The sequence below is a fragment of the Chelonia mydas genome, chromosome 13 (genome assembly GCF_015237465.2).
Source record: "Chelonia mydas isolate rCheMyd1 chromosome 13, rCheMyd1.pri.v2, whole genome shotgun sequence".
Classification (NCBI taxonomy): domain Eukaryota; kingdom Metazoa; phylum Chordata; order Testudines; family Cheloniidae; genus Chelonia; species Chelonia mydas.
In genome coordinates this window covers 6,358,572-6,384,839 of record NC_051253.2, presented here as the reverse complement: position 1 = coordinate 6,384,839, position 26,268 = coordinate 6,358,572, and the positions used below count along the sequence as shown (strand labels likewise).

The 26,268-nt window shown below is 45.2% G+C and overlaps 1 protein-coding gene and 1 long non-coding RNA gene across 3 annotated transcripts in view; both read left to right on the top strand.

The window, feature by feature from the left end:
• Window positions 1–1,593: 1,593 nt before the first annotated feature.
• Window positions 1,594–6,709, top strand: LOC122462781. Its single transcript, XR_006285535.1, has 2 exons — window positions 1,594–4,289; window positions 5,733–6,709. It is a non-coding gene; the product is annotated as an uncharacterized LOC122462781 (long non-coding RNA).
• A 9,331-nt stretch (window positions 6,710–16,040) lies between these two features.
• The window catches only part of LOC102943048 (DEP domain-containing mTOR-interacting protein-like), a 43,646-nt gene continuing 33,418 nt past the window's right edge, over window positions 16,041–26,268 (top strand). For both annotated transcript variants that reach the window (XM_037915944.2, XM_037915943.2), the window contains exon 1: window positions 16,041–16,190. In XM_037915944.2, coding sequence (XP_037771872.1) covers window positions 16,105–16,190 — 86 coding nt within the window. In that variant the 5' untranslated portion in view covers window positions 16,041–16,104. The remainder of the gene's footprint in view (window positions 16,191–26,268) is intronic.

Genomic DNA, 26,268 nt, shown 5'->3' with positions numbered 1-26,268 from the left:
AAGCAGTTTGCTGATATGGAGTCTAAGAAAAATGCACCTTGTATTTTTTTGGGGATCCTCCCTTCTGGGCTCTGAATTTCACTAAGACCATACCAGAGTGGCCTGGCCTATAAACTAGCTGAAAAAGAGTGTGCGTGAAGTGAAGATCAAAGAGAGCCTGTGCTAGACTCCACTTGGAGACTTGAAGTGTGGTGAGCTAATGGGAAGTGATGGACTGATTCTCCCAGACTGGTGATTACGAGTGCTGCCGAGACTGAGCTTGTGCTGTACCTCGCTGAGCTTCCTATTCCCTGCTCAGGCGAGCACACGCAATGCTATCAGCCTTCCACAGTTTGCAAATCTGCCTTTGTCTTTCCCTTCAAGCTCTGCCAAGCAGCGTTCCCTCTGAGAGATTCTGAGGCTGTTGTATCACACAATAGATAAGTCACCTTCTGCCAGGAAACGCAGAAAGGCTTGGGCTTGTCTTCCTGAAATATATTCTGTCCACATCTGATTTCAAGTGTTAATGGCTAATGTTTGTAATTCTCCATCATATTGCTCAGGTTTTCGCTTTTCTGCCCTATATACTGAAGGCTAGATGTTTTAAAAAAACGTTTGAACCTGCAATTTATGTCCAGCTGTCTGTCTATACCAGTTGTACCTGGAACAAGGAAGTCTTGGTTAAGGTCAGGCTCAGAATCAGGTCTTCATTCTCCTAAAACCTTCCAGCATTTATGACTGCATATAAAAACTCTGATAGTTCTAAAGTGAATGGCTGGTACTTAAAACTAATGTGTATCTTTGCAATACACATTTCTATTGACATTAGTAATTAGTCATCACACCGATACTATAAATGTGTAATAAACTGTATTGAACTCACAGTTCTAGTCCTGGGTGGGATTTTCATAAGCACTCCTCATTAACCTAATTCTGCTCCTGTTGAAGTCAATATGAGTTTGACTAGTGGTTTCAGTGGGAGCAGTGTTAGGCCAGCGCACACATGAATAATATGGTATCTTAACACTCTCACTTGACTGTGATATCTCATACATGAACATTGTTCAACTCTGCTTATGGCAGGTCTAGATAAAATGGTAGTTAAAATACTGTTAGTTACATGGGGCCTTTTCTATCCCAGCACTGTAACTAACCATTGCTAACACTGGTGGGGCAGAACTGGCTGCGAAGTGAGGAACTTTTTGGGAAAAAAACTTAGCATAAAAAAGGCCACATATATCAGATTGCAATCCATGATACCCGTGACAGTGCACAGTGCAAACTTGAACGTCCTCAGTGAACAAGGGAATACGAAAATGACTTGAAAGAGGATGAAGAATCTTGAAAGTAAAAACTCCCTGTTGTTGAAAGCCTCCTTTTGGCCGGTGAGTGTGCCTGTTTTAATCACATTGATCTGTGCTTTAACTCACTATTAAGTTAAACTGATTTTTTCCTGCAGTTTACCATTTATGCTTTGCAGAGCCTGGGTACATGGGATTTGATATCCTAATGGAGATCAACCTTCCCTTGAAACAGTGTGTGCAGAGGGCCACTGTGCTTCTTTCAGTAAGTAAGAAGCACTCGAACCTTGAGTATCCCTTTCAAGTTTTCATCACTCTGCGGGAGTGGGAAAGTGTACAAATGGAACATGTACATCATATTCCAGTCAAATGAAAGATGCACATCATTAAAAGGTCAAGGACTCTTTCTCCTTCTAAAACTGCTTATACAGTGTGCATGGTCTACTTAGTCTAAGTTCTAGGGCAGATACTGTCATTTTTGTTCTGTGTTTGTATAGGGCCTAGCACAGTGGGGTCCTGGTCATGACTGATGCTCTAAGTGCTAATGCAAAGCAAACGAGAAGAAGAAGAGTAGATAAATGTATAGACCGAGCAACTTCAGCTTGAATTATTGATTCTGAAGCCTTGGGCAAGTCTCTTAAATCTCTCCCTCTCTGTTTCCACATCTGTAAAATGGGGGTGATATTCAGTCCTCCCATCACTGCTCTGACGTAAGCTCAGACGGTTTTTCATCTTCAAAGTGCCGTACAAAATCTGGTCTCTGCTGTATGAAAATGCTGCTGAACCACCGTGCAGAGTCTAATCTTCCTTTTTGTTGTTCATGCGCTGACTCCATCCTGAGTTTGTGGTGAGCACATTTTGTGCTAACAGCAGTGGAATCTTTCTCCTAGATGTCCAGAATGAGCTGGGATTGTGACTTATTGCCTTTGTTCATGTCAAGGCTGCTGTTGCCAACCAGTGCTGTCCGGAAACGGGATAAAACGAGGAAACAATGGTCAGATGTAAACATAGAGACACTTACTCATGCTAGAAGAGGAGAGAATCAGGCAATTAGTAGCCATGTCCTTTTGTCCCACAGCCAGAATAAGAATGAAGGCTCATTCAGGACTTGTGGTATCTTCCTTGGATAACAGGCCACTTGCTTTTCTTGAGCTTAGTTTTGGCATAGCTCTTCCTGGCACATTCATCTAATCTGTAATCTCCATCTAACCTTGCTTTCATCACACTGCAGACCCTGTTGTTTGTATTGCAGTAGTACTTAGAGGTTGAAATCAAGAGGCCCTGTTGTGCTGAGCACTCTATAAACCTGTAAATAAAATTTGGGAGCTCCTGCTCTAAGATAATGACAAGGTGAGGTCCTTATGCATGGTCAGCGGCAGTCCCAATTTTCTTTCTGGCCACCAGAGGGGGTTATTTTACTACCTGCTGTAATAAAACAAACCCAGTTTAAAGGGTGTAGAGACTAGAAATTAGACACAATGCTAGCATCCTTGTTTGTCTCCTTGCTCCCCCATCTTCTCACCACACCCTCTGTTCCCTGCACCTCTTCTCTGTGTCCAACTTTTACCCTAATGTTACGCTTGGATGTTGTGATGTTAGTCCTTTGTTGTTGCTTCTGTAGCAGACACAGCGAGTGGCTGTGCCTGTGATTTTGGGGACTTCCTTCCCTCTGGCTGAGCTACTGCATCTTACTGGATGAAGCCAGTTTAAAGTGCTGGGTTTAGTCTGATTCCATCCGGAAGAGTTAACCCTCATCTCGTCAACCTGGTCCTCAGCCTTTAGACTAACCCAAACTCTTTTCTTTGTGATGGGAAGGTAGTGAGGGTCAGAAGGAGAGGAGGGTGGTGTTCCTAGGGCTTGTTGTATTGTTCCTTAGCAACACCCAATGGCTGATCCAGTGCCGTTAATTAGAGGCTCTGCTCATGTCTGCTCCAGCAATTGCTCACAGAGCAAATGTTTTAAAATGGGTCTGGCTAGGATGACACAGAACACAGCAGACGGAGCCGTTCCTGGCAAGCTAAGTGCAATGTTAATTATAACATAATTAGTGTGTTCTCACTGCACTGTGAAAGAGCGGGGGTTGAGTACAGAAGCTGAGGAATTATTCCTTACACATCTAAAGTTTGTGAGGCCTTCCATCCCCTGGGGAAGACTTTGGTTCCAGAATCAGCTACTGCCCGTTTACGAAATATTCCAATTATTGAGAGGCAGAGTAAGCTATTGGATAGGACACAGGACCGGGAATCAGGAGACTTGAATTGTTTTTCTGACTCTGCCATTCACCAGCTGAGAGACCTTGGGCAAATCACTTGACCTCTCTGGGTCTCTTTCCCCTGCAACCCTTTGGCTTGCCTATTTAGTTTGTCAGCTTTTCTGCGCAGCAACCATCTCTGTGCTTGTACAGTGCCTCGCATAACAGAGCCCTGATCTTGGGCTACCAGGCACAACTGTAATACACATAATATATAATACTCAAGGAGGAACCTGTGGTTTTCTCCCCATCCTTCCATTTATGCCATGATTGTCTATCTCTGCATATGCAACATGTTTCATAATAATCATAGATGGAGCAGTCTTCCTCTTTTGCATTTAGCCCCTTTCCTGTAGAAGCAGTATAACTAATCTGCGCCATATGCGCTGCAGGGAGATTGTATATTTCCAAGGAGGGATGGGAGAAACTGCCCAGGGGTTATATGGTGCTCTATGGGAGCAGTGGGTTTTTTATCTTTCTCACTGGGGAAGCAGGAGTGGAGTGTGCTGCAGAGATAGCATGCTCAGGCCTGTGGGTGAGGGGCCTTTCATCCTCCGTCTCTGTGATCTCTCTAACATCTGTCCCCCTTATGCCTGGGTCAAGCCAAGTCGTTTTCATAAACACCAAATTCACTCTCTAGTGTTACACGCTAAAGGATGAGACTTTGCTTTCTGAGAGAGAACTTTATTATCCCTTGAGTTCTGGCTTTTCTTAGGCAGCTTCTTACAGGCTCGGTCTTCCCTGCTCTGGACATACAGGTAGGATTCGTAAAACACATACGTGCATTCGCTTATCAAGTGCCCGGCTTTTTTTTAAAGGGGCAGTTCCTGTTTCCTACTAAACAAATATTAAAAACTTGCTAGAAAATACATAAGTCTGCAATGTAGAACCATTGCTACAACAACCTTTATTCCAGGGTCCTCAGACGGGCACATATGGACATTTTAAAATAAAAATAAAAGGCAACCTTGTTATACTAGATTCCACACTGCTTTTCTTATCCACACCCTTTTCTGTTTTTGCTGGAATAGCAGTAGCTGAATGCAATGTGTTTCCTTGGCATGGCTCACTAAGCATGACTTAAAAGGAGGAGATAAGAGCACAGAGCAAAGTGGTACAGATAATTCTGATATTGACATGAAAGGGGTAGGAGCCCTTCCTGTCACTCTGGAGTGGCTCCAGAGGGAACCAGATCCTTTTAGACTGACATGACACTACAGCCTTGGTTTGGGTTTTTTTTTAACCTGGGGGTTGTTGGAGGGAGGGAGAAGGCTTGGAATAACCCCCCTCCCAAACACACACACACCAAGAATGGTGAGGAAAAGGGCAACGAAGAAGACATAGCTCTTAGATGGTTTCTCTTACACAAGTTTGTTGATTTCTAGTGTTGCAAACTCTCATGATTCTTTATCACAAGTCTCGTAATATTTGCTTTGTTTCAAGCTCCAGCTTCTGGAGTTATGTGATAAGAGAATCTCGGCTTTCATTTGAAAAAATAAATAAATTTCTAGCCCAAATGTTTCTGGAGGAAAAACTTGAAAACATGTCCCCAAAGACTCAAAACCCAGAAAGCAAATAAAAGCCCCGCCTCTTACAAATCTATTTTTTGTAAATTGTTCTTATGGTTTCAAGGGGCTTGATTCATGATACTTATATGCTCAGGTTTAGCAAGACTCAATTTCTATTGGAAAAAGCTGTATATAGTGAGCTGATTTCCTCTGGTTATACCTGTGTTGCACCATTTACCTCAATAGGGTCCAATATCTATGGTATTTTCTGGAATGAAAGGTAGAACGATCAAGGATGTGAAAGTTCCAGTCTTAGATTTGTAACTGGTTAATGAGAAGTTGTTGACTAGCATGCTCATTTTCTGCTGGCACTATGTAATCTCCCTAGCACTGGATACATCTGCTGTTCTGTCTCATTATAGACTCCCAAGATAGAAACAAAGGGTGGACTAGATTCTCGTCTAGAGCATTAGGGCACTTTTAGAACACTTCCCCAGTGCAAAGCTGTCCTAAATATGGCTTAGCTGACCACAGGAGCATTCCCTTGGGCAAGGGGTGTTCATAAGTGGAGTGGCCCCAGTGTTAGAGCACAAAGCCACCTTGTGCTGCAGGGAGCAGTCAGTCCTCCAACATTGCTGAGGATTTTGGCCTCTTATGTGTACTAACCTCCATCTTTTGTTTGTTATTCTGCAGTTGCAGTGCAGAAAACAGTGAGCTAACCTGCAAACAGCCCCAGCCCTGGCTTGTAGCTACTTAGCAGAGTAGAAACCTCTTCTAAGGAGCAGAGGGAAGAGCCTGACTTGTGTAGAATGCTCTACTTTCTACCTCCCACCAACATGGTTCCCGACCAGGTTAAACATAGACCATGATGAGTCAAAGAACTACAGCTAGGGAACATGACTTATAGCAAGAACTGTTTGCTGTCAGCTGAAGAGGGTCAGACTCACTCTCTCACATACTTGATGGAAACACAGTCCCTAAAATCAGGGATTCTACAGTGCTAATGTTGGCTGTAAACTAAGCTTTCACTGATTTGAATAAATATCAGTGGAAAAATAAGGACCCACACAAGTTGGATGGGGTATCTTTTTTATTGGACCAACTTCTATCTCTTTCACCAACAGAAGTAATTTTTATTGGACTTCTCACCTATCTTGTCTCCAGTTGCCTAGGACCCAGCCAGCTGTAACAACAGTAATGAAGAATAATTTCTGGCACCAGGCACGTGCCATTGCATGTACTAGTTGGGAGTATGGAAATAATTTGATACCAAGATGCAGCCAGCCTCTTTTGCCCTATAATATACAGTTCTATGCATGCCATGACTTTTATACTTCTGCCTGCAGGCCCTGAGATGCAATATGGAGAACAAAGTTTGGACAAATAATAATCCAAACTTTGCAGTCATTGACAAGGATGACTTTGACAGTCCGCAGCATCCTCTGCATTATGTTTGAAGCGCCGTCACATAAATAAAATACGTAGCAAACCTTTTTTTTTTTTTCCTTTTTGATGACTCACACATTTATCATTTATAAACAAGCTCCTTCGATTCCCTTGTGTCCCCCTCATCCCCACTCAAAAATAGATCAGGGGGTGCTGGAAGCTTCTGCTTGATGTAACAACTTTCAGAATATTGAGCTACAAAATAAGACATCCAGTTTTACCCATGGGCTCTTCTGTGTCTTCTGTATTTCTAATGAATTGATTCGGTTACTAATCCTCTGAAATGGAAAAATTCAGATATGCTAAACCCTCTGGAGAGGAAACCTAGATAAAATAACTCTGCGGTGGCGTATGCATATTCATCATATCCAAGGACTGCAAAATAATAAGTTGTACAGTATGTGTCATCTGATAGCTAATTAAACATCTGTGTGTGGGGGTGGGGGGGAAGGTGTATATCTAAGGATCATGTTACCCACCCCTAAAATGCAGCCAGCTCTGGGGTGGAGCTTAACCGATGCTTAGCAGTGCCTTCCACGGTATGCAACACTTGAGAGTGCGGACTAAAAATGATGATGAAACTGCAGTCGGCTTCCTTGAGGTAAAAAGAGTGCAGTTCTGTGCCTTTAGGGCACATTTGGTTATGGTGTTTGCACCCTTATTTTTATGAAAAAGGTGATGGGCTCCAATGGGCTATATTTTGCAGAAGGCCAGGTGGACATGTAACAATGTGTGTACCTCACTGGGCAGACAGTTACCGTGATTGCACGTGCAGATTGGGGATTTGTTTGTGCAGATCAGGCAGGCAACTGCACCTGGGCCCTTGTTGATAGCTTGGTCCTTAATGACCAAAAGTGTGAGGAACTCAGCTTTACACCTCATCAGAAAGACAGCACTTCCCAAAAGACCGTGGCTTTTACCAGGGTCATTCTGAGAGCAGGAGTGGCTAGGATACCTGTCCTGGGTGTAGCAGCGCCTCCATCAGGCAGCTTAGGGTGAGCTTCCCAGCCATCAGGGCGCCCTTGTGCTGAGCTGCTGCATAATGGTGCCCCCTTTGGTCCCTGCAGGAACTGCACGGTTAGGGACTGATTGGTGAAGAGAGTGTCAGTAATTCCTCTTCCTTGTTTTTTGTGGGGTTACGTTAATGTTTAGTTTAGATGCATATGGCACTTTACGCAAGGCTATTTGGAGAAGCAATAAACCTTTCCTCTTGTACAATCTTTTAAAAACCGGTTGACAAGTGTTGCAGTACCTTAAACGGTTACCATAGCAGCAAAACAGTCTCTCTCTGCCTTAGAGCTTTGCTCTAACTATTTTCCATCTTTAATTTGTTTGTTCTGGAAGAAGTTCAAAATCTGACGGGTAAAATATCAGCAATACCCCAATGCCATAAACCGTGGAGGGAAGAATAATGTACCTAAGAGCAAAAGCAAGTGGGACCGTCGGGCCGCTCTATACTACCACAATAGGAGGGCATGGTTACGGTATGGATCATAGCTGTCTTGTAAAGGAGAGCTACCTGTGTGAGAGTGTAGCCTGGTTACAGGGTGATGGGGACTGTAACTTCTAACCGTGGGGTGAGCAGGTCCCCTGGCTTGCTTATCATTGTGATAGTGTGCACAGAGCCTTAGGCCATGCTTGTGAGTGACTTAGGTCAGAACCGTAAAGCAAGCTGCACTGTGGTTTCCACTGGTAACAGCCGTGCAGGGTGCACTTTGGTCGTGGCGAGGGTGGGGAGTCAATTAGCTATTAATAATTGCTTGGCAAAATAAAAACTGAAGCCACTGGGTAGGGGCAATGATCTGGCACAGGATGATGGAGCCAGATCAGATGCCCGTAAAATGGAAGTCGCTGGACAATGGGCGCTGTCCCTCTTGATGAGCTTTGTCTTTAGGCTGAGCACAAGGGAAGGTGAGTGTAATGTAATGAGGCACTGGCTTAAAGTAGGAGCTGGATCTGAGGAAGATCTGTGAGAGGGGTCCCAAGCTGTCAACACCCAATGTTCTGTTACCACGAATGGAGCTGCAGCTCTGGGTAACAGTAAACCCAGTCCTTCCCTGAGGGCACTAGATCAAAGTCCCTCACCAGCCCTAAATACACACAGGCGACTTGAAACATCATGCTATTGCCATCAACAATAGAAGTGCGAAAATGCCCCTACTAAAGGTATCCCAAGGCACTGGTAAGGGTTTTCTGCTTTTCTCAGAACCTGCTCAAGCATACAAGGAGAGTCTGTGTTTCCCTGGGTTTAGGAGGCAGCATGGTCATTGGGACACAGGTTAGGCCAGGATGCACTCTGTGTGTGTGTGTGTGTGTGTGTGTGTGTAAAAATGTAAATATATAAAGGGCCTTTCTGATGCAAACAGTCCATCATTGCTCCTAGTTGCCTGGCCAGACTGCACCCACTGTTTGACTTGGACGGGAGCAGTGTAACCACTATAGATTTATTCAGCCAACTGGATACACTTCTCCTGCTCCTTCATTAGCATAAAGGGAATCACCATTTCCTATTGGTCAGACAAAGATCAGCGTAGGACCAGGTTGTGTAGTAAAAGGTTTCATTTACCTTGAGGCTGCTGTCCCTTCTTCCATGGCTCCCTGCTGGCAGGGTAGGAGGATCCCCACCACCTCCTTTGTTGCTCCCCTTGCTCAGGGTAGCTAAGGGAAAGTGGCTTTAGGTGAACCAGCCAGGAGCAGATGAACTAAATTTAAATTCTGCCCACACCCTGTATGCTGCTGGGCCAGGCTCCTGAGGCTCCAAAAGCCGTAGTAAACCAAGGAAGAACTTCTCTGGTGCAAGAGTGATGGTCACCAGCCTGGCTAGTGCCCCAAGGACTGAGCGAGGCACTTCTAGACCTAGCAGCAAGATTCTCTTCAGCTGTACTAAATTCCAAGCCTCTATAATGGGGGCGGGGACTGTAGCAGACCCATAGCCTCTGTGGCTTGAGTACAGAAGGGGACAAATATCACACAGTGAACAGAAAATTACACAGATACAGTGTAGGAAGGCCACAGGCTGCCTTATGCAGGCTGTCTTGGTTCAGGTGTCACATTAGGGGAAGGAGAGGCGATCCCATATTGTATATAGGGATTCTCAGCTGCTGTGAGCACAGAGCAGCCCAGAGCTGATTGGTGGGTTGGGGTAGAAAACCATGTAAATTAGAGCAGTTCTGTTTTATGCCAGGTGCCACAGGAGCCCCAGCGGGATTAGCCCAGAATAAGGAGGGCCAAAAGGTGGAATAAAGCCACCTTGTAGGGTCTGCCTGGGCTGTGGCTGTGTGTACAACACCCGCTGACAAGGGATGAAAATTGCAGTTACACTGCCAGTGCAAGTCCAGCCCAGCCTAAAGGGGGCAAACAGGAACAACGGCCAATGGGAGCTGTGGGGGTGGTGCCTGTGGGCACAGGCAGCACGCAGAGCCCCCTGACCCCTCCGCCTAGGGGCTGCAGGGACATGCTGGCTGCTTCCAGGAGCAGCGCGGAGCCAGGGCAAGCAGGGAGCCTGCCTTAGTCTCACTTCACTGCCGACTGGGAGCTGCCTAAGGTAAGCACTGCCCGGCAGGAGCCTGCACCCCAAGCCCCCTCCTGCACCCCGAGCCCACACCCCCAGCTGGAGCCCTCACCCCCTCCTGCATCCCAGCCCAGTGCAAGTGAGTGAGGGTGGGGGAGAGCAAGCTACGGAGGGAGGCGGGTAGGGGCATGGCCTTGGAGAAGGAGAGGGGTAAGGGTGTTCGGTTTTGTGAAATTAAGAAGTTGGCAACCCAACTCTGCAGATCAGGGCCCAAGTGCTCACCTCTCTCGCAAAGGTCTGCAGTTGCATTAGAGTCAAGGATACAAAAGCCCCAGTGGGTTTGCACTGTCTTCAGTCTCTCAGCTGCCTCTGTGGACTGGATGAAGCCATTGGTTGTTAAGCAATTGGGTATACAAGAGAACAAAGGTGCTCGGTGTTGTTATCCTCCTCATGTTCTGCTAATGTTTGAGGCTACTGGAAAAAGAAAGCAACCTGTTTACTGCAACGTTAATTTTAAATAGAGGAGTGGACTCTCTTGGAGATAAAGGGAGTAAGTTCTGATGGCTCTGGTGGATTCTTGTTCTCTTTGAACCTCTCACCATGTATACAATGCATTGTGGTAGTCAAACTGGATTATTTAGATACAATTGGTTGTTGGATATGACAGCAAAACTGGGGCTGCTTAGATGCAGGCAGTCAATTGTAACAAAGGGAGAGGAGAATTCTCTCAATAGAACTGTGTTGAAGCCACACTTGGAATGCTGGACTCCTGGGCACCTCAGTATGGGAAGGGAGATGTTCGGTGAAGGACCACCACAACTGAGGGTCTAGGGGGATTAATATGAGGGGAAAGGTTAACATAAACAGGGATAATAGCATGACTCTTGCTAGAGCTAGTGGGGGAATGTGACAACTATCTACAGATATCTGAAGGGTGTGAATGCCAAGCAAGAAGCAGCATTAACGGGTGGCATGAGGAGGAGCTGAGTAGAAGTTATGCAAACTAAATGAAGAATCTAGGCTAAAATATATCCCTGGGGTAACTCTACTCAAACCAGTATAGTTATACCAAGGATTAATTTGGCCTGATATCACCCAGGAATCTCCTGAGCAGGAAATCTGTGAACTGCGGAACAGTCTCCAAAGAGAAGTGGTAGAAACTGCATGGCTGGGGACATCTTAGATTCGGCTACACAGAACACCAGAGAAGAGTTTGATGGGAACAAGCCCAAGGGGGTGGACTAGGGCCCAGGTCTTCAAAGGTATTTAGGCACTCAGCTCCCATTGAAATCAATGGTAGTTAGGCTCCTAAGCACCTTGAGCATCTGGTCCTAGAGGATCCAATAGGACTTTTCTCTTTCTAACTTCTTGGGTCTTATGGCCTCGTCATGTAAGATCAGCCATCCCTGCTGGCTATCCCACTCCTAAAGTCTCCATATTTTGCTTGCTTGGTCTGTCACCAAGAAATCAATTAAATATATAAATACATGTTTATTATTTATTAATAAATCAATGGCTTGTGTTTATGAATGACTGGGAAGTTCTTTTTTGGCTCATTTCAATAATTTAAGAACCCCCACAGAAAGCTATCAAAGACAGCATAAACCAACTGGCGGTACCCAGGGGTTAATGGAATACAGCTGCTTAGCCTGGCCTCAACTGAGGAGCTTTCACCAAGTTCAATTCTTGCAGTGAAGAACTGAATTAAAGTTAGCATTGAAGTCAGAGCCTATCTTGATAAGTAGTGGGACTAGTCTAAGATAGCAAGAGTGGCTCCTTTGGTCAGATTTCCTCTCTTCCTCCCGGTCACATTCTTCTAGAAATCAAATGTAATCATGATTTTGAGATCTGGCACATGAGGGGGATGGATCTGGTGGTGGTCTGGTCCAGAACTATCATACAGGCCTGAGCTGCAAACTTCAGTCTGTAGCGAAACAGCACAAGGGGTGAGGTTGAGTTTAATGACCTAGTTCAGACAGATGGCTGTATTCTCCATCAAAGAAGAACACTCAATCATCAATGTCACAGAGCTAGTGCTCTGGTGGGGATATTAGCTACCCAGTTCCTGTATGGTGAACTGCTGCCTAAGCTGATCTAATTAAATCTGGCATCTGGTTTATTAGTACTTCAGCTTTATTAGGCTTCTAATTGAAGCAAAAAGACTCCCTAGCTGACGTGGCTCACTCCCTGTCCTATCCTCCCTGCGTTTTCTTTTGCAAGATTTTGTTTCTCTGATCAGTCTCTCGTTTTTGGCTTGTTTCTGCCAGCCAATATTTTTCACTCCTGATTGAGAGGAAGGGCATATAATTGCATGTACATCCAATGTCAACAACAACTTTAATTAACTACTTCCTGGTTCGTCTTGTGCTGACCTTTGCAGACTGAATAGCATTGCTTCTGTGTCTGCCCAAACCTTGGGAAAAGATGTTGGTAATGATGGGAAAGGCCAGCAGCAGCTGAGGTGGTATCCCTGGGAGTAGAGTTAAAGGGCAAAAACAGGCGGCACAGCATAGGCAAATATCACGGCATGGGCAGTGACAGACCCATGTGTGCTTACTTTTCTTGCCAATTAGACCCCAATCTTACACATGCTTAACTTTAATAAGACTTCTCATGTGCACAAAATTAAGCATGAGTGTTAAGTCTTTGCAAGATCAGTGCCTTAGTTACTAAGGCCTGCAAATGAAGAGATCACCGAGTTTAGTATTTGAATGGGCAAAGTGTTACTGCAGTTCTTTGTTATAAAGGCAAGTGGTGCCTGTTTATATAAGGAAAGGCTTTATGAACTTTGATTTTGGACTCAGGGGATTTGATTCTAGGCTCGTGACTTTGATTTTAGGCTACCGAGTTGCATTCAGAACTACACAGTTCTATCTAGGATAGGAGGAGGACTGCATTTGCTAAAATAGATATAGGACCAAGTCAAAGGGGTCACACCTGGTTATCTCAAGGCTGACTTTGGCTCTAAGGGTACGCTCCAGGCCCCCGTATGGATTTAATAGAAGGCATGGAAATAGAAATTGCTGCAGTCTATTATTTTTTTCATCACCGTTACTTGTAATAGAACAATTGGAAATCAATGAGTTCCACAGCCTGACTCAAAACCTCCCTATTGATTTGAGAGCTGGCCGAGGAAGAAGAACAGCAATGGATTTTTGGATACAAGGTCTATATTTAGATCTTCTATGACCATCTCTATGTAACCATGATGCTATGGACACATGGTTCTGTCATTTCCGGCTATATTCCTGTACACCTTCCTATAAAAATACAAATGGCTGAATCAACAATGAAACCAAATGGTTACCATAAAATCCCGTGCGACCGTTACAGCATGGGAGTCAGCTGAGTGGTGTGTGAGGTGTCTATTGCTCTGGCATTCCAGTGGTTCAGAGTTCAGGTCCTCCACTCCCAGGCTGGCTGGCACTGGAATCACTAGGGGAGACCAGGTGCCCAGCGACTAGGTCAAAGGAGCACCTCAGGTTCCCTTCTAACTTGCCGGAGGAATGGCACTGACAAGTTCCAGGGGGAATATTGCGACCTAAGAACTGGAGTAAGTTGAGGTAGACGTTGCTGGCTGGAGGCTTTGCGTGTCTACTGGAGTCACGCTGCAGATCAGCCTCCAGGCTACCAACAAAACCCCTGTTATGGGAGGTGCCAGACGTACGTAGAGCCAGGTGCACACAGTTACAAAGGCAGAGATGCCTTGTCAGGCTGCCTCTGATCAGAGCAGTCAGTGACACAGCATGTTGACTTCTAAGCCTAGACCCAAATTACCACAGTGCCTCAGAAATCACTGTGACAATCTCAACACACCAAGCCCTCCTGGATGGGGAGCTAGAAGGTTAGTGAAATATAGGGCCTTTAATGGTACATTTACATAGAAACTTTCATGCCAAAGGATCCCTAAAGTGCTTCGTAAATTGTAAATACAACACAGAAATGCAGCAACCTCTGGTGCACGGCATGTCAGTGAGGGAGGCTCAGGTGTGGGAGAGGAAATATGGGCCAAAGACACAAGGATCATGGGATCTTTCATGTCCCCAGAGAACAAACTGGGCCTCCCCTGGAGCAGGCAGATCTCATCCTCTTTACTTCAGGAGAAAAAAATTCAAAGACGAAAAACAAGTGGGAATTGAGCAGTTCCGAACGCTCTGTCGACGGTCCTTCGCTTATTACAGTGCACCTCGCGCTTGGAGCCCGTGCGGTTTGGCATAGTCTGAAATTGATGGAGACCTTTGCAATACCTACAGCAGGTCTAACAGAGAATGGTTCAAGCATAGAGGTGGAGTGGTCTCTGAGGGATGTCTGGGCTGAAATCACGGAGAAATTCCAGCTCAGGTAGCCTTAGCGGAAGTAGTTTGAATCTAGCTAGTTCAGGTCCCAGAGCAGTGTTTCAGCAGGACTAGCTCACGCTGAAGTGCACGCTGCCACGGTTTCATTGTTCCAGGGCCGGAGCTAGATTAAAGCTAGCTCGGGTATGTCTACTCAAGCTGCAGTCGCACCCTGTGACTACAGTGTAGATGTGCCCAGAGGGTCTTCAGCCTCGTCTTCAGTAGGAAAAAATGGGGTGTTCTTACCTCATCTTAGCTCATGTGTGGTAACAAACGTGAGGTAAAATCACAGGCTGTTGTAGGTTTAACATGAGTGAGCAGGTCGTGGTAAACCCTAGACTGCCCTTGGAGTCTTTGCCTCCACCTCAGACGTATGAAAACTACACTCTGCCTTGTCTTCGCTAGGATTATACCTCACCTTAGTTACCAAGCGAGCTACCGTGAGGTAAGACCACACCTTGTTTCCTAGTCAAGGGACACCCTTTCAGGCAGATCTTTCCCTGTCCTGTTTTTGTGGCTTGCCTGTGTGTGTTAATACGCAGCTCCAGGCTCTGCCCCACTAAGCCTTTGGAAAGCAGCTTCAGTATTTCACGTGAGAGTCAACTGACTTCATCCCCTGCCGGCGGCAGAGTGCAAAGGCCCTGCTGGCATCTGGAGTTATTAGAGTTCGCATTCCTTTTTAATTCTCAGGCTGGGGCCTCTAATTGTCATGGTGTGTATGCTGGGCACAAAGTACCCACTGCATGGTGCCAAGTCCCTGGGACTGTCGGGCTTGTTCTGGCAGGGGAAGCCTGTGTGTGTAGGTAAGGGCCTTCCACCACTCCTGTGCAGCGCTTAGGGAATGCAGGTCCCAGTGGCTTTCAGGAGCTGCTTCTCTGGAAGACTAAGGTGGATGACTCCACCCCGAGTCTCTGCTCTAGCAGTGGTGAGGATCCCCCTGGGCACGAACCCTGATGGGAGAGGGAAGACCAGGTCAAAGGAGACCCCCTACCGATCACAAGGTGTTTAGTTGCTGTTGTCACTAACCCCAAACTGCGTAACCCCGTGAATTACCCTTGTGCAGAGCCCACCTCTGATTTTACTCAGCTTGTTCCAGCTCCTTAATGAGCAGTTTCCCCCTGTTTTCAGAGGAGAGACACACTCCACAGCCGATTTAAAACCACACCTTCTTCCTCAACCTTAGAGTTGTTCATTAAAGCAGCTGCAGGCCAAGGGCAGCAACAGTGCTAGGGCTCTGAGCCTCTTGGAGCAGCCAGCCGGCTTTCCCCGGGTAGAACACAAGGGCTCTTTCATCCCAAGGCAGTTTGCAGGGAGAAAGGGAGGAACCCAAAGTAAGGATCAGATTGCAGCAGGCTCCACCCCTAAATGACATGCTCCAGGAGAAAAACATTAAGTACCTGCACCTACCTGTTACACAGCCAGGATTGAGCATAGTCAAGGGGGAGAGGGGAGGAAATCGTCCCTTGGAAACAGCCCCCCGGAGTGCTCCTGGATTTCCTGTCTCCCATCTTTTTCCAGAGACACTGCAAACAGCCTATATCAGGTGCTTTAGCTCTGCTCAGGAGGAGTGGAGCTGGGCAGTGCTAATCAGTTGACTCGGGCAGTCACACATACTGCAAACAGAAAGGCAGGAAAGTAAATGGGATGTCAGCTGTAGCTGTCAAAGAGCTCCCTGAATGGTCCTCTGGAGCTGGGAGGCAGCTGTTTGCACACACATGCTCGCACGCCAAGCACCGCTAAGCTCTTACTACCTCTGGTGTGTGCCTGAGCCAGGATGGAGAGTATTAGCAACAGCCTGAAGAGTAAAGCAACCGAGAGACATCACAGGGCAGAGGTGATGATTGCAGGAGAGCAGCTGAGGTACGGGGGGCTCAGACCTGGGGGTGGGGGGAGCTTTTGCTGTCACCCTCTGCTCAACTCTGGCCTGATGAGCCTATGTAAATGAGTGGTTGTAATTATTAATCAGGTGGCGAATGGAGTTTGTAGGGGAGTTGGGAAGGAGAAGAGAGAATCAAGGATAGAAAGAAGCTGAAATAAGAGGCTAAAAGAGCTATTAGTGGGCTTGTGGCTACAAACTGTCTAGCATAGCCCCCCCAGCTCTTGTGGGTTCAAAGCACTATTTCTGTGCAGAGCTTTTCTTCCTTCTGGGGTTTTCAAGTGATCAAAATCTGTCTCTTCTAAGGTATTTCCTGACCCCCGCCCCCATTTCCTGACTTGTCTTTTATAAAAATCAGTTTCTTTTTAGTAATCACCCCTGGATTTTTAGCATGGGCTGTTACTGTCCTCTGCTCCCAAACTTCCTAAGTGAAGGGAAAAACTTTCCTCATTAAATAAAACAACCAGTTCCTGGGATATGGGCACCGGGGAAGGAAGCAGACTTCAGCTTCCTCTTCATTGTTTAGTCGTTGTTTGCTTTTCAAGCATTAGCCCTTGTTTTGCTCAATACTCCTTGGAGAGAAGGACACCTTGTCAACCTCGGAGTCTGAGTTGTGACATTGAGCTGCTAACACAAGGTCTCTGGTCTTCCGTACATATTTCTAGCTGATCATTTTAGTTGCTGCATCTCTGATCTGGGACGGAAGAGTTTTAGTGAGTTTTGAGAATGGCACTTTTGAAAATTTTACCCGAAGTTCCATTTCCAAAAACAATTTAGGTGGCAAAGTGCCCAAGTCTCTTCTAAAAACAGGGTGCAGGTGTCACCCTGCAAAGAGTAACTGGGCTGGTGAGGGCCAGGGTGAGACCTTCTGCTTGTGGGCTGGTTACTGGTGTTAGGGATCTGAGTCATAGCTGCAGAGCACAAAGTCCCTCATGGTTACAGGGCAGGGGGTGGCAGAACCCCTTACTGGTCTGTGTGGTCTCCAAAACATCAGCATAGGCTCCTTAGTGGCTTTACCCACTGTGTCAAACTGCTCCAACTCTGACACCACATTCATTCACATGCAGGGTTATTTATTGTTATATCTTCTTAAATGTATCTGATAAAACTCTTTAGGAATGAGCCAATGCTTTCCTTCCCTGCCTGCAAATGAAGGGGATAATCGCTTTACAGGCACCTGTTTTCTTTTGTTTTTAAATGGAAAAATCCCTGCTCATCTCTCTCCCTCCAGGAGCACAGGCTCTTTGTTAAGCTTCATGATTTTTATCTGGGCAGAGAGTAGAGAACTTGCCGTCCTTAAGCAACGTGAAGCATCCAGAACTCATGTCATTAGCTAATCTTAGGATCTGTGAGTTGGATCAGGAAAGAAAGCACCCTACTCCAGTGAGTCCTTGGAGTGTCAGCCTTATCCTTGTTATTTATTTGTATTATGCTAAGAGCCTACAATGCCCAGCATGGCATCAGGGCCCGTTGTGCCAGGCACTAGACCCTCAGTAACAAAACAAAAAAAACAAAACAAAACAAAAAAGACAGCACGTGCCCCAAAGAGCTTGCAGTCAAAGTATATGAAGAAAGGTAATGAGGGTCAACCACTTCTCCTGGTTATTGTACGTCCCACACACCTCACCTTGCCTTGTCGCTAGATACCACCTTCTTAGCCCTGGGAGTTGCCAAGTAGCTGGAAGAATTGCTGTTTACAGCCCCTTCCCTCCCTAAGCCAAAGCTTGCTGTTTTTGCAATACTTTGAGTCCAAGCGGTGAGGGACCAAGTCTTGGAAACTGAACCCAGGTCTGCGATACTGAGAAGCAAAGCAGCAGCTGGACTGTTTACTGAATTGCATCATTTCAATTGCTCACCACAAGAAATGTGACCTTTAAGGAATGGCCCATCCCCTGGGCAGTGCAGGATTGTTCTCGACAGGATATTTTTCTAGTGCTTTGCCCAGCTTTGTTGTAATCATCCCAAGTAATGGGATGTTTTAAACAAGCACCATGCCCTGTGCCACTTGAGGGTCAAAAACATTGGCCTCAGATATTCAGGAAGGGACTAAAACCATCATTGTGGGCATCAAACTTGCAACCATATCTGTACAAGGTAAAAGGGGGCATCTGCCTGGATCTACTTGCAGGATCAGTATCTAATGTACCCTGGGAATTCAGCCTGGTGGCATCTGGGTCCTCTACAGGGATGTTCATGATATGGGCCATGGATTTACTGTAGCTTGCGACCAACCTCCCATGAACAGAGTTCCTACTCTATTATGCTAAATGGTCCATCGGATCTTTCTAGCTCTTAGCAGCAAGGAAGAGAACTTGGGCCAAATGTGTGACAATCTGTACCATCAAGCCACCCATCTTGTACCACTCTTTGCTCGATCAGTTCGCTCTCCGTTGACAGCCTGAATGCGCTCAGGGAATGAGCCTTTAGAATAGAAAGGATGCCAAGAAATCTAGAGCTTTGCTGGTGTGAGTGGGTCCCATGGAGCTCTTTAGGGTGTGCTTATTGCGGCATCAGTTCATCCTGAACAGGATTTGTCTGGGTTGCCTTGGTGTGTGTGAGGTGAGTGTGATCGACGGTGGCTGTTTCTGTGAGGGGAATAATGCATGAGGGGAATTGGCTGGAGAGCATGTGGGATGGAGCATGTATAAAACAAAGCCACCAGGCGCTGGTGTAAGAGTGAAAGGGAATGAGCTAGGTAGAGGAGTTGAGAGAGATTAGTTTAAAGTAGGCAACGTTTTCACTTGCTGTTTGGGATGCAAACATTACATCAGGTCAGAGAAGGTGAGCCCTGCTCCCAGCTGGGGAGCATTTGAAGACTAGGCTTCGTTGCACCTTTGACCTGCTCTTTGCAACAGTCTTGAGTTTCTTGTTGCCTGTAGAACAGCAGATGGATTTAATACAGTTCAGCAGTTCTGACCTCTCAGATTTACTCTATCCTGCTACGTCTATGGGCAAATGGAACTGACTGCAGATAACAAGATTCCGAAGCTCGCTCGGTGCTTGTATGGGTGGAAGGGAAGGTGCTGCAGGCGTTGTACGCAAGCAGGGGCTAACACTCTTTCTGCTGAAGTCTGGTTTTTGGGATGCTCTTGAAGAATTCAGAAGCTATTTCTTTTCTTTTTCTCCTTCCCTCTCATTGAGAACCCTGGCCGGCTGCTTCCCTGCTTTGTGCAGCGTGGCAGAAAAGAAGGGGGCAGGAGTGGGGGGCGTGAGAGAGTGTGTGTATGACTGGTGAGTGAAGAGTCCTCCTTCTGGGGTGAGGAGGGAGAGGGAGACTCCACTGTGGATCAGCTGACTCCACCCCTGCCCCCGCTTTTTTTCTTACTCCCCTCACCCTGCCAGCAGCTAGTCTGTAATCGTCCAGTTGAGACAAGAAGTGAGCAAAATCAAAACGCCCAGTGCTGAGGTATGTGAATCTGGCTTAGCATTTTGCACCCAGGGGCCAACCGTGAGTTCCAAACTTGGCATGTGTGTAGCACCCTTTATTACAAGTCACTTATCCTTCCAACGCTCTGTCAGGCAGGTGGCTATAGATGGGGAAACTGAGGCAGAAAGACTGAGTTACTTGCCTGAGGCCATAGCAGAGGGAACTGGATCAGAGCTCTGTATTCTGCTCTCCCTCTGAACCCCAGCGACTCCTCCATAAGTGGTGGAAGAGACTACTGTACTTTTAAGAATGAGCTGGGTTCTGACTGGCTGATGTTTTTTTTCTTCTGTGAACCTTGATAACTAAATAAGATTCATCAGTCCTATTCTATTTTTATATACACTCCCCCGCTCCCTTGCCTCCATATGCCCCAGTTCTGGGTTTGGCTGTGCAAATCTTTGCTCTACATTCAGGGTTGTTTGGCTTCTGACAAGCTCACAAGTGCTCTGAGTTTGGATTGGCTGTTGAGATGAGCCTATTTGGTGTCAAAACAGCTTTCCCAGCCAGAAATAGCTGCTTGAGAGATATATAAACAAACTCCACCAGGACTCCTGTTTTTTTCTAGACCTCTGGGGTCCTGTGCTCCCCTGTGCTGTGGAGCAAGGCATAAAAAGTAGAGTGGCCCTCAGACCTGCAGAAGGAGGCAGTCAGAGTGGTGTGGTCCCCTTCTAATGTGTTTCTGGTACTTAGTTGGCAGTTCCTAGTGATCTCCTTCTTCTTGACTAAGTGAAGTCCTGTCTCTGATTAGTATCTCAGCGGCACGTTTTACAAGGCTGGGTTTATTTTTCATCCCTTGAGTCTCTTCTCATTCTTCCTTTGTATATGTGCATGCAAATTCCATTCACGTATTGGGCATTGCGTGTATACATCTGAGAGCAAAAATCCGCTTACGGGGTGCTCTATAGAAGAGGCCAATTAACCATGTCTACACTACCACTTATGTCAGCAAAACTTACGTGGGAAGCGGCGCGGGCCGAGGGAGGTGCTGGCCGCCGCTTCCCGCAGCCCCCATTGTCTGGGAGCAGCGAACCGCAGCCAGTGGGAGCCGCGATCGGCTGAACCTGCGGACGCGGCAGGTAAAGCAACCGTCCCGGCCCGTCAGCAGATTTCTCTGACGGGCTGCGTGCGAAAGGTTGCCGATCCCTGGCCTAGATGATCATAATGGTCCCGTCTGGCCTTGAAAATCAGAGTATTGGACTTTCTTCACTACAGAAAGTTTACAACTGCAAAGCAGGCCTGATCTTGCCTGGATTTCTTCTTGAAACTCAGCCCTCAGTCTCCTGTGCCTAAATTAAAAGTAGGAGAGGGGGGAAAATACTTGGTGTCACTTGAGCAGAGCTAACCTGGCTGGTCCAATTATGTAACCCTCTCCCCTCCCCTCAAGAATGTACTCATGCCCACACAAACTGGGAATACACCACAATTTGTTTGTTGATCCCTGCTCGCAGGGATTATTCAGCTTCATGGCTCAAAGCTGTATCTGAAGAAACCAGTTTACATGTACGCAGCTGTGGCTGCCCTCCCCTTCTACTGAGCATGTGAGGGTATTTGACTAGAAGGACTGGATTAGAAAAGAAATCACTTTGCAAAAGAATCTTGTCCCTTTTATTCATGGCCACTTTTCTGCCTTTAATTTTTTTCATAGATATTAAGGTCAGAAGGGACCATTATGATCATCTAGTCTGACCTCCTGTACAACGCAGGCCACAGAATCTCACCCACCCACTCCTGCGAAAAACCTCTCACCTATGTCTGAGCTATTGAAGTCCTCAAATCATGGTTTAAAGACTTCAAGGAGCAGAGAATCCTCCAGCAAGTGACCCGTGCCCCATGCTACAGAGGAAGGCGAAAAACCTCCAGGGCCTCTGCCAATCTGCCCTGCAGGAAAATTCCTTCCCGACCCCAAATATGGCGATCAGCTGAACCCTGAGCATATGGGCAACATTCACCAGCCACATACCCAGGAAAGAATTCTCTGTAGTAACTCAGATCCCACCCCATCTAACATCCCATCACAGGCCATTGGGCCTATTTACCATGAATATTTAAAGATCAATTAATTGCCAAAATCATGTTATCCCATCATACCATCTCCTCCATAAAGTTATCAAGTTTAATCTTAAAGCCAGATTGGTCTTTTGCCCCCACAGCTTCCCTTGGAAGGCTATGCCAAAACTTCACTCCTCTGATGTTAGGAACCTTTGTCTAATTTCAAGTCTAAACTTCCTCATGACCAGTTTATATCCATTTGTTCTTGTGTCCATATTGGTACTGAGCTTAAATAATTCCTCTCCCTCTCCGGTATTTATCCCTCTGATATATTTATAGAGAGCAATCATATCTCCCCTCAACCTTCTTTTAGTTAGGCTAAACAAGCCAAGCTCCTTGATTCTCCTTTCATAAGACAGGTTTTCCATTCCTCGGATCATCCTAGCAGCCCTTCTCTGTACCTGTTCCAGTTTGAATTCATCCTTCTTAAACATGGGAGACCAGAACTGCACACAGTATTCCAGGTGAGGTCTCACCAGTGCCTTGTATAACGGTACTAAAACCTCCTTATGCCTACTAGAAATACCTCACCTGATGCATCCCAAGACCGCATTAGCTTTTTTCACGGCCACGTCACATTGGCGGCTCATAGTCATCCTGTGATCAACCAATACTCCAAGGTCCTTCTCCTCCTCCATTATTTCTAACTGATGCGTCCCCAACTTATAACTCAAATTCTTGTTATTAATCCCTGAATGCATAACCTTACACTTCTCACTATTAAATTTCATCCTATTACTATTACTCCAGTTTACAAGGTCATCCAAATCTTCCTGTATGATATCCCGGTCTCTCTCTAAATTGGCAATACCTCCCAGCTTTGTATCATCCGCAAACTTTATTAGCACACTCCCACTTTTTGTGCCGAGGTCAGTAATAAAAAGATTAAATAAGATTGGTCCCAAAACTGATCTCTGAGGAACTCCACTGGTAACCTCTCTCCAGCCTGACCGTTCACCTTTCAGTTGGACCCGCTGTAGTCTCCCTGTTAACCAATTCCTTATCCACCTTTCAATTTTCATATTGATCCCCATCTTTTCCAGTTTAACTAATAATTCCCCATGTGGCACGGTATCAAACGCCTTACTGAAATCTAGGTAAATTAGATCCACTGCATTTCCTTTGTCTAAAAAATCTGTTACTTTCTCAAAAAAGGAGATCAGGTTGGTTTGGCACGATCTACCTTTTGTAAAACCATGTTTTATTTTGTCCCATTTACCAATAACCTCAATGTCCTTAACTACTTTCTCCTTCAAAATTTTTTCCAAGACCTTGCATACTACAGATGTCAAACTAACAGGCCTGTTGTTACCCGGATCACCTTTTTTTTCCCTTTCTTAAAAATAGGACCTATGTTAGCAATTCTCCAATCGTACGGTACAACCCATGAGTTTACAGATTCATTAAAAATTCTTGCTAATGGGCTTGCAATTTCATGTGCTAATTGCTGTGGGAGTGTGAACTAGAGCTAACTACCACACAAGTGACCCACTCTGGAGTGTTCCTAAGCATTGCAAATGCCAATCTTTTGCTCTAAAATAGAGACTTTGCTTCTATGCCGGAGTCTGACTTGGGGAGGTTCATTGGTTTGTGGGTCCACACGTTGTTCTTCTCTGAAAGTAATGAACAACAGGGGAGTTGCCCAGATCGATCCTCTTAGAAGAGGATTTCTCTCTAGTTCAATATAAGATATCGTTTTAAGCTGAGAATGAGAACAACAGAGCATTTATACCAGTCCTCTGGGACTGGGCACTCTGCTTTGAAAGATTGACTGTGTCATGGGAACCTCACTCCAACATCCAAGGGCAGAACTTGGCCTATGGTCTGTGAAGCCTTTTTGGATGGAAGACGCTATGTAAACGTAAGATATTCTCGTGGTTCGGTTTATATTAAGGCTATGTTTTACTGCAAAAACAAAGGGTATTTTTATTGAGAGAACTAACACAAGATAGTTATCTGAATGTAAAACCCTAGTGGAGACAAGACAAGTAGTCTTTAGCTCCATGTAGCTAGTCAAGGTAAACACTGGTGAGTGGTACAGGGTTAACCTTGACTAGCTACATCAAGGTAAGATTTACGAGTGCCTTGTCGCCACATAAAGTTCATACATTTCAAGGTCAGAAGGGACATGTGGATGTAAAATATGCCCCCCCCCCTTTTTTTTTTTAATAATGAAGACAAAGCCTATGATTCAGCTACAAGACCAGGTGAATACCATTCCCCCTGCAAACAAGGAGGAGCTCAACTCAGTGTAGTCTGGCATTATTAATCTCTCACTGGGACTGGAAGTGACCCAATGCAAGAACTGCAAAAAACTTTTGGTGTAGCATGTAAAATATAGGGTTAAAGAGTAAATTTGGAAGGAGAGAAACTATCATGTTTGTAACATTTTTGGAGTTATTTAGGGAATCAATACAGATTTCAGTTTCATTAGAGTTGTACAGTAGGTTATTTTAAATGAATTGAGAAGTATTAGTCCAATTCCTAGAGGACAGTCTCCCCAGAAACCACAGTGATAAAGGTTATAGTTGTTTAGTAGTTATCAGCAGGTTCAGATGATGGCCAACATCTTCAAAAGCAACTGGTGACATGTAGATGCCTCAATTTTTGAGTAGCCCACCTGGAAACACCGTTAGGGCCCCGACTTTCTGAAAATCAGGTCCTTTCAAGTTGGGCACCAAAATATTGAGGTTTATCCAAATCACTAGTCAGTCTTGAAAAGTTTGAGCTATATGGACATGAAGATGAAATACTACATTATACATGTTTTCTCCAGACATTTTTTGAATAGAGCTAGCTACAATTTATGGTTCAACAACTTTATTTTCTTCTCAATAAATGACCTTTCTTTAAGTTGAAAACTTTTATGGAAAATGTTTTTGTTCAAACTTTTTCCAGGTTTTCTATGAAAAAACGAAAAACCTTCAAATCTTTTTTTAACAAAACTTGCAAGTTTCCATGCAAATCTTGAGCAAAAGAACTGAGAAATGTTCATTTCTTTCAAAAATGTTCACAGATTATATTTAGTGTTTTCTGAGCCACTCTAACTGTGAGGGGCACTAGTAGAAGAGTGTGGAGAAGCTGGAACTGCCACTGCCCATACTGAATCTGTGGACGGAGGACTTCTCTCTAGGGCTCTGATCCTGCAATCAGATCTGCAGGCATGGACTCCTGTGCCTGCATGGAGTCCCAGTTACCAATCCGATTGCATTATTGGGACTATTGTTGTTCTGTCAGTCTGAAACCTTTGAGCACTAAATTCATTAAAAGGGGTGAAAAATTAAGAGTACGAAAGAAAACCAGCATCAAAGGAAAGCTGGATTCAAGTGTTGGAGCCTCTCTTGTCAGGAGAGGATAACTGAGAACTGTCTGAGCCCCAAACCTATGACAGTGGATTATCTGTTCTGTGTTTAAACAATTACTATAGTTTAGTGAGCTCTTGTATGTTAAACAAAACAAAAATGCCAGTGAATAAACCTACAGACCACTTGAGGTCCCCCCCGCCCGCCTTAAAGTGCTGTGGATTTGCTTTGAACAAGGTCACAGGGCATGAATAATGGTGTCTTTCTAGTGACCTTGACAAAGAAACAGCATGATTGCCCAGCCAACCCCTCCAAAACAAACGCACAGGCAGCAACGGCCAAAAAGGAAAGCGTTTCATAACTGTTGACTCTTGTATTCTAGCAGCCAGTTTCTCCTTCTATTATTCTGGGGGCTTTTGTTTGTTTTTTTGGCATAACACGAATGGTTTTTGGCATGTAGAAGAAAAAGTCTAAATGTCATCTGGCACACCCTTATTTAGCAATCTTTATCTGGAAGCAAGATAATTATAAGTCAATCTCAGTTTCAGCTAGATTTGCTTTTCTCAGGATAACTCTTCGTGTACATGTCAAATGGTTTCTTCAAAGGGCCTGTTGGTAGATACTCAGTGTTACCTCTTTCCATACAAAAAGAACAGAATGTGTATAATTTCCTTTTTAGACTAAGGAAAACAACAAAAAGAACAAAAGCAATGTGTACATGAGAGCATGTTGTGTGTCTTCTGGTTACATGCTGCAGTAATTCTGAGAGCAGTATGGTGGACTTGCTAGAAATTAAAAGGTAGAGCACACTGAAAGCATAGCTCATCACTGTTTCAGAGCTCCATACAGTACAGCATAGTTAGACCCTTAGTCATTATACATGAGAGATGGGTCTGAGGCTCAATGTTCAGACTCAATGCTGAATTCCCCCAAAGTTTGGGAGTGTTCACTTCTGGGGTTTTAGTTAGAGCTGGTCAAAATTTTTGACCCAAATTACTTAGTCAAAAATGCTTTAAAAATTGTAACACTGCTAACTCTTCAATTTGTTTGATCTAAATTTAACATCTCTTATATAAACCATTGTTCAAATGTTTTATTTACCAGAAACTGGGGGGATTATTTTAAACAAGATTTGTATAATAGTTTTTGTAGAATTCTAAAAAAGTGAAACATGAATACTGCAAAACCAGAAACAATGTCTGAATTGTAGGTTTCCAACTAATTTCAGTTAGGACTCATCCTGGTGTGGCTTTGGGTTCTACATGTTTTTATACCCAAGACAAC